The 14,392-nt window shown below is 32.8% G+C and overlaps 1 protein-coding gene across 3 annotated transcripts in view; it reads left to right on the forward strand.

The window, feature by feature from the left end:
- The first annotated feature begins 487 nt into the window (after window positions 1-487).
- LOC113762172 (putative disease resistance RPP13-like protein 1) overlaps window positions 488-14,392 on the forward strand; it is a 37,535-nt gene continuing 23,630 nt past the window's right edge. For 2 of the 3 annotated variants that reach the window (XM_027305483.1, XM_027305484.1), the window contains exons 1-7: window positions 488-508; window positions 1,158-1,313; window positions 7,611-7,730; window positions 9,389-13,375; window positions 13,493-13,542; window positions 13,679-13,755; window positions 14,007-14,169. In XM_027305483.1, the coding sequence (XP_027161284.1) occupies window positions 9,451-13,302 (3,852 nt within the window). In that variant the 5' untranslated portion in view covers window positions 488-508; window positions 1,158-1,313; window positions 7,611-7,730; window positions 9,389-9,450 and the 3' untranslated portion in view covers window positions 13,303-13,375; window positions 13,493-13,542; window positions 13,679-13,755; window positions 14,007-14,169. The remainder of the gene's footprint in view (window positions 509-1,157; window positions 1,314-7,610; window positions 7,731-9,388; window positions 13,376-13,492; window positions 13,543-13,678; window positions 13,756-14,006; window positions 14,170-14,392) is intronic. The other variant, XM_027305485.1, reaches the window with a different exon arrangement.

The raw sequence follows: 14,392 nt of genomic DNA on the forward strand, positions 1-14,392 counted from the left end.
TTTTGTCTGAAAGTTCATTTGATTTTAACAGAGACTCAAATGCTACCCCCATGCATACGTATTAATTGGACCAAAAAAAAATCGTCAAAAGTCCTGGTGATGGCTGCGCCCCCCCCCCCTAACCCTCCCTCCGTCCCCCCCCCTCCCTCTCAACAAGAATTATAGAAAAATGGTATTGCCTCCCCTTCACTTCAACTTTTTGCCTTAGGAAAAATATTAAATTGTCTAAATATTTTTAGAATGTTCCTAAATTAGTTGATCTACAAAATTTAATTTTCTAGTAAATGCTTTATATTACATATTATTTTCTTCGAATTTTGTTTATTGTCTCCAAATATATCCCATTATTAAGCATGTATTATAATTAACTTTTGTAACTAATTGGCTATTTCATTTAGTACTTTAAAGTAAAACTCTGGGATATGTTCATATTGATAGATTTTTTTCCTTATGTAGGGTGGTATGAAAACGAATATAAAAACATGAGCTGCAATATAAATTTGGCATGGTAAGACATTTTTTAATTCAATACTGGTTATACAAGTTGAATCTGAATTTATTGGTGTTCTTACAATTATCTTCATAACGAAGAACTTATTGTTAGACAACTTTGGATTAGAATATTTTGTATTAAATTACAAGTAGATATCAAGTTCGAATCATTAAACCAAAGAAATGGAAAAGAAAATTAATTTATAAGTCCAATACTATTCTGGATTTTTAGAATTTTTTACAATTTGATTTCTTGCTTTTCTTTCTTTTTTTGGCATTAAATGGACTGATAATTGGAGCAAAGTCACGAAGCAAAGGTTGAGTACAATCATTGAGAATTTCTAAATGGGTGAATCAGCGTCTACTTCTTTCGTTCTTGCATTTCACTTTCTTATGCGGTTAGGAACTTCGACTTTCTTTCTTACACCCAATAAAGAAAGAACACACACACACACACACACACATATATATATATATATATAAATTTCCCATACTATTCTGGATTTCTCACATCAAAGGACAATTTCTTGTGGCTGGTCCTTCTATTTATTACTCACGTAATTGCTCCATCATCTTCTCATCATTTCAGACAACATTCCAATTTCATATTGTTTTCTAATGACTTGTAAACATCTTCTTATTTCCTGGCCTTTCTTTGATCACAGACTCTATTCCAAACCTTTTCTCCAACTTCGCTCGGCACCATTCTTCATTACCACCAATTCAACAAAGGAGCAGAAGAGATAGAGAAGCTTTCATCAACTTCTGGTCTGGCTTGTGTGCCCGAAATCATTCGAAGCAAACTTGTTTAGTCTGCTGCCGTAAGTTTCATTTTGCTTCTACTTCACTGCATTTTTAAATTTCAGTTTTTGCAATTGCATGGCATTTTGTTAAATTCGTGTCATATGCAATGATGGAGCCAGGGGGCTGAGGGCCTAAGTTTTAAAAATTTTAATTCATGATATGTAAATATATGTATAAGACAAAGTTGGCCCCCCTAATTTTTTACAATTTTAATTTATATTATGAGAGTTTTTATATATGTGTGTGTGTGAATTAGCCACCTTTGATTTAATTTTTTCTTTAAAAAAAGTTATTTATTTTTTATTGTGCTAATTATTTAACATTCAAAAAAATAAATATATAATTGATGATTCGTAGTAAATTGACCCAATTTGATATATTATAATAAAAGACGCAATTCATAATTATCAATGGGCTAAAACAAAAATAATTATTTTATTGGTCCATATACAAATATACAATTTAGCCTAATTGATAAAAAATTTTAAAATTAGTGATCTATCCTCTTGTTGACCATATACAAATATACAAATAATTATTTGAAGGCTTGGTGAAAACAAGAAATTGAGTGATCTATCCTGTTGTTGACAGATTGATTATATTTGTTTTCACTTTTCTTATATCAATTGCAACTATAAAACGGGCATTTTCAATTATGAATATAATCAAAACAAAGCTCCAAAACAAGATAAAAGATAATTTTTTGAATGATTGTCTAATAATGTACATAAAAAAGGAAGTTCAAAAATTTAGCACTGATTCAATTATAGATGAATTTAGTTCTATGAAAGAACGTAAAGCTCAATTTACTTTTAAGAAAATAAGTTAAAATTTCCAAGGTATGCTAACATAACTTTTGTCTTTTATTAATTGAAAATAGTTATATTTATATTGCATAGTTATATTTTTGTTTTTGCACAAGTGACACATTGGAGCATTTTCTCATAATGTACAATTTGGGTACTTTGTCATGTTACACGATATTTTATCAAAGGTTATTTCTTGTCCTAATTTTTGTTATGACAAAATAGACATACTTTTATAATTAAAGTTAATATTTGATATTTTAAGATGTCATATATTTAAATAGATGAAAATTATTTTGAATATAATATATTAAGATAATTTTGTTCAGAAAAATTTTGGACCCCCTCCCAAGGAAAAAATCCTGACTCCATTCTATAGTCTATAGAATGGGCATTCTCAATTATGAAAATAATCGAAACAAAGCTCCAAAACAGGATAAAAAGATAACTTCTTGAATGATTGCCTAACAATGTAATAAAGAAAAGAAGTTGTCAAAAATTTAGCATCGATTTAATTGTACATCAATTTAGTTCTATGAAAGAACGTAAAACTCAATTTACTTTTAATAAAAGAGGATGAAATTTCAAAGTATGTTAACATAACTTTTATCTTTTTCTAATTGAAAATAGTTATATTTATATTGCATAGTTATATTTTTCTTTTTGCACAAGTGACATATTGGAGCATCTTCTCATAATGTGCAACTTAGATGGTTTGTGATATTATAAGATATTTAATCAAAGGTTATATCTTGTCCTAATTTTAGTTATTACTATGTTACATATTTATGAAATAGATGTACCTTTATAATTAAAGTTAACACTTGATATTTTAAGATGTCATATATTTAAATAAATGAAATTATTTTGAACATAACATATTAAGATAATTTTGTTCGAAAAAATTTTGGCCCCCCAAGGAAAAAATCCTGACTCCGTCACTGGTCATATGGTCTTTGCAAAATATTATTGCTCTTTATTATTACTGTTATTATTATTAATATTCTTTTATAGACTTTGCAATTAGTTTCCAGTTTCCATTCAAGTTTGCAAGTGAAGGTTTGAGGCTGAGAATGAGGTGATCTAAACAATTTTAGTTCGAAATTTGGCATCAAAATTAAAATATTTTGCCAACTTATTTAATATTTTAATAGACAAATTACACTTTACCCCCCTGTGGTTTAGTATTTTTTACATAACCCTTTTATGATTTTAAAAACTATACATAATTAACCTTTTCATGATTTGAATTAAAGTGTCAAAATGACAAAAATTATCACTCGTAATGGAACCGTTAAGAATGTTAAAATTACCCTTATCAATACATGATGCACTAATCCGATATGATTTTATATTTTACCATATATCCCTCTTATGGTTTAATACTTTATCATATAACCTCCTTTATGGTTTTCAAAATATACACATAACTCCTCTTGGTTAATGATAATTTTTAACTTTACATAAGGGTGTTTTTAATATTTTAACTAGCTTCATTACCAATGATCATTTCTGTCATTTTGACACTTTAATCATACCATGAGGAGGTTATATATAGCTTGTGAAACCATAGGGGGATTATGTAGAAAAACACTAAATCACAGGGGGCAAAGTGTCATTTGCACTATTTCAATTGATTGTCTATTAATTTTTTAATTTTTTAAAAGAAAAAAAGAGATTTTCATTTCCGTTTCGTTTTCAAAATTTGTCTTCTTATTGGTTAATTTTCATAATTAAAAAAGAAAAAGAAAAGCAAAGGATTTCCTTTTCAAAATCTACAAACCAAACAGGGGAAAAAAACTTTTGCGGAGATCATTTTCCTTACTACCTCCTTTTCAAAATTCAACTTCTTATTACTTAATTTTCATTTAAAAGAAAAAAGAAAAGCAAAGGATTTCCTTTTCAAAATCCACAAATCAAACAGGACCAAAAAATGAAAAAAAAACCAACTTTTGTAGAGATCATTTTCCTTACTACCTTTCGCTCATAACCAAACATGATGAGGAATTTAACATTTCCAGAGGAATTTACTTTTCTTTTCTTCCATTTCCTTTTCTTTTCTTCCATTTCCTTTTCCTTGCGAAATTTGTAGAACAAATAGGGCCTTCATACTAGGAAAACTTCCTCCTCCCCCCTTCCATCTGTCCAAAAACAAGACCAAAAAAATCATGCTATGGTGATGTTAACGCATTTATTAGTGTAAATCTTGGATCAACTGGAGTTAAAATTGATGAAAATGAGTTTGATTTTTAAACTCTTGATCCCATGCCCATAAGATTTGTAGAAAGAGGATAATTTTGAGTTTATATGGAGATTGATTTGAGTTCTAAAACTATAAAGATCTTCCATTTCAAAATCACTGGTCAAATTATAAACTTCAAAAAAATGTGATGCCATAGTCCATAATCAACTTTTTTCTAATACATAATCAACCTAAAATAGTCTCTGTTTTTGAACTTCAAATGACATAAACAAGGGGAGCAGATCGTCCCCAAGTCTAAAAATTTATGTTATTTGCCCCTGAAATTCTGAAAGATTTTCATGAGGTTAGGGATGACTTTTAGAATTCTTTCCAATATTAGATTCTTGTTCACGAATCCAGATGACAATTTTGAGCTGGGAAGGATATTGGCATGAAAGAGAGGGTTAAAAAAGATCTTTAAAAAAAAAAGAGTAAAATTTGGCCCTACAAAAAAATTTTCATGTTGACCCGAAATTACAGATCTTGAATTCTTATCCTGACTTAACTGGCCAAGACTTCCTGATCAGGGAACATGTATAATTTGCTAAAATACATAATAAAAGGGTGCAAGGAGTTTTTCAGAATGCATATTCAGGTCATGAAACCAGAATAACGTGTTGTACAACCTTTATTTTACTTTGGGCCAAAATTTTGCATAAAGAAAATAAACATTATGTTTGTATATCAAATTTTTCTAAAATAATATTTTGCTTGCATTATAAATACATTTTTAACTCATTTTTTATATTACTAACTATCTTTTTATCTCGCATACATCACATCACAAAAAATATTATCGTAATTATTTTATATAATTATTTGAAATAATACTCTATCCAAACAATTATTTTCCTTTTCTTGAAATAGTTCCATAGGTCTTGCAGTCACTCTTGAGTAATCACCTCACAGGACAATTTCTTGTCACTTGTCAGTCAATCTTGTCCTTTTCTTGATCACCACCAAAGGGATTTAGCTTGGTGGCCACCAACAAAAAAAAAGGCTTAAGTACCAGAGATTCAAATTCCATCCTTTGAAATTTTTTTTTTAAAGAAGTTGTCAAAATACTTCTTTAATTTAATCGAGTGTGTATGTTTACTAATTCTTTATACAGTTTTTTTTCTTTTCTCTATAGAATAGGATAAATTAGATTATAGGAATATTGTTGGATAATTCAGAAACCTCCCCTGAGATTTATAACAATTTCATTGAGCTTCCCTATGGTTTGAAAATTACACTGACTTCCCTTAATTTGATAGTTTTAGTAACAAAATTTTAAAATAATATTAACTTGGTTAATTTTTTAAATGAATACCCAAAAATACCCTTGTGTAATGAGTTTTAATTTATTTTTCTATATAATTATAAGATTATTTAGTATAATTATAAGGAAAGTGTGCCAAATTTTTTATGTCCATATCTACTATAAACAACTATAACAATAATTTTATTACTATGATATGATACTTTTGATGGTATTTTGTTATAGATTTATATTTATAAGATAGAAAAGAAAATATTGAAATAATTAATTTAGAAGTTATGAATTTTTGGAGTAATGGGATTATCATAATTTAGTAGTGCTTTGGGGCTATTTTTTATTTATTGTTAATTTTAATACCAAAAATAGAAAACAAAGATCAGCAAAAACATTGGATAATATATAAAATTAACTTGTCAAAAAAATCACTAGTTCGATATTTGATTATAATAGAAACTAGAGCCAATAGTGGTAGTTCTATAGTTTCATTAGCGAAAAAAAAGGAATAAGAAGGAAAAAGAATGAAAATATAATTTTAAAACTCATTCTAAGTGTAAGCATACCAAATAAAGGAATTTCATTAAAATATTTAAGAGTGAAATTATCATTTTAAATTATTTGGGAGGTATGCGTAATTTTTCAAATTTTAGAGGAGCTCAGTGAAATTGTTAAAAATCTTAGGGAAGGTTTTTGAAATTATCCTGAATATTATTGTAGTCAGCCAAAAAAATAAAAAAAAAATAAAGGGAATCAATGTCGTTTAATTTGCTCACCAACCACCATTACTTTTCTTCTTCTTCTTCTTTTTCGTTTTTGTTTTGCTTTTGTTGGTTGAAAATTTTGTCCACCATGTCTGTTTAAAACAAGAAATTCTTGCAAATAGAATCTAAAGAAAGAATTAGAAGAGAGAATATACTACTTGTTTGCTTGCTAACTAATTCCAACTTAAATTTAAAATATAATTTTATACACTATCGGCATATATAGATAAATCTATGTTTAAAAGATTAAAGAAAAAGTCGCTTCCGATTAAGCATGATTTCTCTTCACTTGCATTCCTTGAGTAAGGGAAGCTTATCATAATAATATAATAGATGTGAGCATTGAATAAGAGTTACTGTCTAGGTCAAAAATAGGTTGACGGGTCGAATTGACATTCGAGTACAATAGAAAATCTACTTACCCAAACACGACCAGTCAATTCAAAATGGGTCAGAATACTTGACCTGAACCTGAAAATTTCGGATGAACGGATTAGCAGGTCCACTCGAATAATCTGAAACATAATTTCAACTTATTAATTTACTATTGTAGTTTCTAACAGAATAAATTTCGCATAAGACTAATTACATAATTAAATAATAAAAATTTTGATAAAACAATTCCAAACGGATTTGAAATAAGTTAAAACACCGTAAAAGTGTTTTATCCTAAATCAGATCTAAAAATAAATTAAGATACTATAAAAATAGAAAATAATGTGATATATCATTTTTCCAAATTTAATAATTCTAACTTCACACAAGTTAAATAAATCATACCTTGGGGGAAAAAAGAATAACTTAGTTTAGTTAGATAAATTTTTTTATATTTATTAAATTATTTTTAATTTATAAACGGGTTATCGGTCAACCTGTGGATGATTTGAATCCGACCTATTTTTTTCGGATTTATCAGGTTCGATTCAATTCTGATTCAAACCGGTGTTAGATTCATATCATGTATTCAAATTGTGTCGAAAATTAACACCCCTATTCTCATATATGAATCAATTTCTACTTTCGTAGTGTTGTAGATTAATCACATCACAGGACAAATTTTTCTCTCCATTCAATGACCGTATCTTCCCACCATTAAAAGGGTGCCGGACAGTTGTTAGCCACACATTTGCTCCCTGGCCCATGTATTTGCTCAGTTTCCATTATTTTCTTTCAGACCACGTTCTAATTTCTTTGCTCATAAATTTTCTGTATATTTGCGGAACAACAACGAACTTATTTGATCACAGGTTCTACACCAAACCTTCCTAGCATCATTCTTCAGTATCACCACAAAAGGAGTCGAGAGGGAGAGAAGCTTCATCGAGTGCTGGACTGACTCTAAGTACCAAGCCCGATACCGTTTGACCGTAAGCTTCATTTTCTTTTCTTTATCAATTTTTGCAAATTCTATTGAATTCTGTTAAAATTTGTCACATACGGTCATTACGATCATCTTTTTTTTTTCCCTTTTTTTTCAACAAAAGATGGAATTTTATTATGATCATCCATTAAGTGTTACAAGAGGAAACCTCAATTAAATCAGGAACTAATATTCAATTAATACACTACTAAGCTAACACTCAGCCAATTCCCGATTATCCTTCATGCCCCCCTAAGTTCTAATCATCTTTAACGTTTCAATATTGTAAATTAGATAAATTGGAGGTGAAATTGGTGTAACTCAAATTCGTATCAACTTCGAATTTTGGTTTTCAAACTCTTAATTCTTGGAATGAATTGAATTCTGATTCCCATCATAAACTTCTTTTTTCGCTATGGATATGATGATTTTAATGAAATTGATATTGGATTTATACACGATTGCAAAAGGTTAAACTAATATTACGAATAATAATGATGAGAGTGAGGGAAAAAAATATTATTTAATAGTGTGGTTTTTTTACCAATTTCTATCTTGTTGTTTCAAATGTTATGTGCTGACTGCTCTCATTTTTTTTAAACGTTTAAATATTCTTTATTCCCTTTTTTTCCATTTTCCTTCTCTTTTTTCCCCCTTCTGAAAGTTCGATTCCGTTTGAATAGGGACTCAAAATGCTATCCTATGCCTATGTATTAATTACCAAAAAAGAGTAAATTACTTGTACTTCTCATGATTTAGTGTTTTACTATATACTCCTCTATGGTTTAAAAACATATATATCACATTCTCATCGTTTGGGTTAAAATGTCACCATTAGTTTTTTTTTTTATTAAAACTAACAGTGAATAGTAAAAAGTTAAAGTCAAACAAATAAATTGACAAATTCAGCATTTTACTGCTTTTTTTCTTTTTTCCTTTTCTATCTCTTTTTTTTTTTGGAAAGAAAAGAGATGATTTTGAAAACCTATACTTTGATTTACAAAATCTTAATTTTCTCCAAATACAAAGAGATGGAAGGGAACAAAAACATAAATAAGAAACAAAAAAAGAATGAAGGGAAATATAAAACAAATATATAAGGAACAAAAAATATCAAATCTTTTTTTACTGCAAATATCATTATAGATTTTTAAACAATATCTTTAATTGTATTTTCTAGTTCTTATTTATTTATTTTTATTTCAATTTCTCCTTTTTTATGTTTGGAGGAAAAAAAAAGATATAAGAAAAGGGTAAATTATCAATTTATTAGTTTGACTTAAACTTTTTACTATTAATCATTTGTTAGTTTTAACGAAAAAACTAATGGTAACACTTTAACCCAATTCATGAGGGGGTTAGATATAGGTATTTAAATCATATGGGGGTTATGTGATAAAATATCAAATCTTAGGGCATAAAAGGTAATTTGTCCAAAAAGTCAAAAGTCAAAATACGCGTGTTGGACAACTTTCGGCAGGTTAAAAGTTAAAACCCAAATTAGTTAAAATATCAAATCTTTGGCTGCCAATTCCTGTTTTACTAATGCATATTGATTAAACAAAAAGATCAAATGAAGCAGCACCAAATGAATTGCTTTACTGTTCATGTTCTTTCTTTCTTTCTGTCTTTGAGCTCGGCTTTTCCCAAACAAAATTATTGCAGGTCTCTCTCTCTCGTTGGTTTCCTTGTGCAAGTCGCTTTCACTTTTACCTCTGCCTGGATATATGGCTGCTGCCTTAGTGGGAGGCTCATTCCTCTCCGCTTTCCTTCAAGTGCTATTTGATAGGATGGCTACGCCGGAATTCGTGAATTTGTTTCGTAATCAGAAGGCGAATGATGATCTCCTCAAGAAGCTCAAGAGTGAGTTACGCACTGTTGGAGCCGTGCTCGATGATGCAGAGAACAAGGAAATACGGAACCAATATGTCAAGGAATGGCTTGAAGAGCTTCATGATACATTTTATCAGGCAGAGGATTTAGTGGACAGAATCAGCACTGAAGCTCTGCGAATTAAGGTAGAAACTGAGTACCAAAGCTCAACCAGCACTTGTACATATTCGGGTGATGAGTTTCTTAGTAGGATCAAGCCCGAGATAGAAACAATAGTGGCGAGGCTGGAGGGATATAACAAACAAATTATTCCCTTGGGTTTGCAAGTTCTTCATTCCAGAATAAAGTCACATCACAAATTTGAAACATCTTTGGTTGATGAGACTACCTTTATTGGGAGAGATGCTGATAAAGAGAAGATAATTCAAATGTTGCGCTTCGAGGATGCAGACAGAGACAATATCACTGTGATTCCAATAGTTGGACTGGCTGGGCTCGGTAAGACCACCCTGGCTCGAATGGTTTACGAAGATTCGAAGGTGGAACTGAGTTTTCCTACCAGGGCATGGGTATGCGTATCAGAAGAATATGATGCTACCAGGATAACAAAAGAAATCCTAAGGGAATTCCGCATTTCTTTTGGTGAGAGTGATAACTTGCTCTCCCTTCAAGTGAAGCTACGAGGTGGCCTAACTGAGAAAAAGTTTCTTCTTGTTCTGGATGATGTTTGGAATAGTAGCTACAATCAGTGGGATAATTTAAGGAGCCCATTCAATGGTGGATCACGTGAAAGTAAGATCATTGTTACAACACGGAATCAGCAAATTGCAAGGATGATGGCCAAAGAAAGGTCAATTCATCATTTGAATTCCATGCTAGAGGAAGATTGCCGGTCTTTATTTAAGAAGCATGCGTTTGAAAATAGAGATGGCAATGAAAATGCAGAACTTGAAGAAATAGGAAACAAAATTGTGACGAAATGTGGAGGGTTGCCTTTGGCTGTGAAAACAGTTGCAGGAATTTTGCGTTCCAAAACTACCCCCGAAGAATGGAAAGAGATTTTAGTAAGTGAAGAGTGGACTCAAATGGATATTCCAGATGGCCCCCTGCCAGCATTGAGATTAAGTTACATTCATCTTCCTTCCCATCTTAAAAGGTGCTTTGCTTATTGTGCTGTGTTCCCCAAAGATTACCAGATTAGAAAAGAGGAAATTATTCAGTTATGGCAAGCTAATGATCTTTTAGGGTATCCTGGAGAAAATAAAAGAATTAAGAATGAGGGTGAAAAGTGCTTTCATGAACTGAGAATGAGGTCATTATTTCATCAGTCAACTGACCATACTTTCTCCATGCATGACCTTGTGAACGATTTGGCTTGGTTTGTTTTTGGGAAATACTGCCTCAGGTTGGAAGATCATCAGGAAGGCAATGCTACAATATCTGGTGCAAGACATTTTTCATACCATTCTAGTTACTATGACACATTTCGCAAATTTAATCTCTTGAGTCGGACTAAGAATATAAGAACATTCTTGCCATTGAGAACGGATCGAAATTGGAGTCATCTAAGCAACAAATTCTTAGAGGATACCTTGCCCCAATTCATGTCTTTAAGGTTTCTATCTTTGTCTTGTTATGAGAATATTGTGAAGTTACCAAGCTCATGTAGTGGTTTGAAACAACTTCGATTTCTGAATCTCTCTTCAACAGGAATAAAGGAGCTACCAGAGTGGATATGTAGTTTCTATAATCTACAAACTTTGTTGTTGTCATATTGCATACAACTTGAACAGTTGCCGGAAAATTTGGGAAAGTTAATTAACTTGTGTTGCCTGGATATTAGTGGAACTCCATTGAAGAAAATGCCACCACAAATGGGTAGACTGATAAACCTTCAAGTCTTGACTGCTTTTGTCATAGGCAAGGACAGTGGTTCGACGATTAAGGAGTTGGGCAAGCTTCCTATGCTACGTGGTAAGCTAATCCTTTCGGGGCTGGAAAATGTTTCCAGTGCCAGGGATGCATCAATGGCGAACATGGAAGGCAAGGAACACCTTGACGTGTTAACTTTGGAGTGGAACGGTGCTATCAATGATTCACAAGCTGTGAGAGATGTGCTTGATAATTTACAACCTCATTCAAGCATAAAGCATCTCAACATCATAGGGTATGGTGGAACAACATTTCCAGATTGGCTATGCAACCCTTCACTAAGCCGTTTGGAATCGTTGAGTCTATCTAATTGTGAAAATTGTTTCTCCTTGCCTGCACTTGGGCAGCTACAGTCCTTGCAATCACTTGAAATTGTTGGAATGAGTTGTATATCACTCTTGAGACAAGATTTTTATGGAGATGTCAGTGCAACCAAACCATTCCCATCTCTGAAAAAGTTGAGAATCGAGAAGCTGCCTCAGTGGGAGAGATGGCATGTGCCAGAAGGTGAAGTCTTCAATGGACTTGAACGACTCCGTATAATTGGTTGTCCCAAACTGATTGGAGAACTTCCCCGACAACTTGCATCGCTGCAAAGCCTTGACATATCTGGCTGCGGCAATCTTGTGCGTCCCAATGGTCAATTGAGCATCCTGAATGGAGAGAATCAACAAAATTTTTCATCTTTTCGTCAATTGAAGATTTCAGAGCTAGAAAATTTGAAAGAGTTGCCCCTACAGCTCAACCAATTATCCAGGCTTGAGGAATTGAATATTTCAGCGCTAAAAAATTTGGAAGAGTTGCCCCTACAGTCCAACCAATTATCCCGACTTGAGAAATTGACGGTTGATGATTGTGGGTCTCTCTCACCCTCGCACGTGAGTAGACCGCCTTCCTCACTTAAATCACTTTGGTACCACGGACGCTGCAATTTGGAATTGGAGAGTTCAAGCGGGGAGGGTGGTGGGGCCTTGGAGCACTTGACATTACTAAATTGTGACTCTGTCAAAGTCAAAGTCGAGTGGCTTGCCTCGTTTCCCATGCTGAAATCTGTTGCAATTTATAAATGCAAGAGTGTTGAGATGCTCTCAGTTCCTGCTGCACCTGCACTTGGGATTGGGAAACAGAGTGGCATGACAACTACTACTACTACTACTACTAGTACTAGCAGTGTGATGACGTCACTTCAACGCTTAAGCATCTCGGGCTGCGATGCTCTAATATTGTCTTTTCCAGCCCCCAGTCTAACGGAGCTTGATATCCAGGATTGCGAGAAGTTCACAAAGCTACCGCAACGGATGGAATCCCTCCTTCCATCTCTTCGATATCTATGTCTAAGAAATTGTCCAGAAATTGAGTGCTTCCCGGAAGGGGGTTTGCCCTCCACCCTACAATTGCTTAATATCGAAAATTGCAAGAAGCTCATGAGTCGCATGACAGAGTGGGGTTTGGAGAAACTTCCCTTTCTCACGCATTTGCGCATTAAGAGTCCCTGGGATGAAGTAGAGTCGTTTCTAGAGGAGGACTGGCGGTTGCCTTGCACGCTTCAATATCTTTACTTGGACTCCTTTCAGAATCTGAAAGTGCTAAACTATTCGGCTCTTCGACACCTCACCTCTCTTCAAGGCCTGTACATCAATACTTGCCCTCGACTCCAGTCCCTACCGGAAGAGGGACTGCCCGCCTCCCTCACCGAACTAGAAATCCTGCGCTGCCCACTGCTGAAGCCAAGGTTAGAATGGGAGAAAGGACAAGACTGGCCCAAGGTTGCCCACATCCCCTGCCTGCTAGTCGATGGTGACCTAGTTCCTTGATGATGACGCCGGTTACTCCTGAGGGCTCCCAGAGTTACAAGATCCTCATCATCATCTATTCATATAATTAAAGGTACTTCTTTGTTTTACAATTTTTTCTTTTCTTCATGTTTTTGGCTCTCTCATAATACTCTAAAGCCTCGAAAGGCAAAATCACAACTAGTTAATGCATCTTTTGTTATGATTTTAGTGCGAATTGCCTGTTGTGAATAACTAGGATGTGCTGAAAGGACAGTTGAGGTAGTGGTCTTTACTGATGCAACAATCTCATTATATATTACTTTCTAGCTACAGATTTCACCATTTGTATTTCTTTTCAACTTTTTTTTTTTAAAAAAATAAGAGTCCATGATTTTGGTTCATTTCTGTGCTGTAGATTCCAATCAAGTAAGGCCGCCAACTCAAGCAGACAAATGCTTTCCTCGTTAAAGAAAACCTTCAATGTTCTATAAGGTATTTCCAATAGTCAGACTGTTCTTAAACTTGCCAAGTGCATTCTATGCTTTCTTTGATGCATTCAATAATTTTTTGTTTGAAGCTATAAGCTTATTTTGCTTGACTTGTTAATGTGCTTGTCTTATAATCCTTTTAATTCTGCTTTAAACTATAAAACACAATTTGCTTCTTATAAGGAGCAGTTATAAAGTGCTCTAATCTTGTCAAAATTTGATGTATCTGCCATGACATGGATTGCTCTCTCCCAGTCCAGGTGATACACCTTTCTTAGTATTCTAAGGACCATCATTGCTCTCATCTTCAGCCATTGAAGAATTGGGGCTGGTGACCTCCCTTTTTATGCTAGAAATCAAGAACTACTAATTCCTGACAATACGTTTGGAGTAGAGAAAAGAAGAAGATTGGCACAAGGTAGCTCATATTTCAAGGATGTCAACAATCAACTTTTTCTGTGATCAGTTGTGCACTTTTAGTTTAAATTTTGTTTTCTTTATTTTTTCTGCATATTGTAGTTTGTTGGCATACCAATATGCTTCCTTGACATCAAGATCTATGCTTTCTCTATGCTACAGTCATGGGAACTTTTAAAAATGTTTGAACACTACTAAGTACGATGTAAGGCAAATATATTGCA

The sequence above is a fragment of the Coffea eugenioides genome, chromosome 2, assembly GCF_003713205.1.
Source record: "Coffea eugenioides isolate CCC68of chromosome 2, Ceug_1.0, whole genome shotgun sequence".
Lineage (NCBI taxonomy): Eukaryota > Viridiplantae > Streptophyta > Magnoliopsida > Gentianales > Rubiaceae > Coffea > Coffea eugenioides.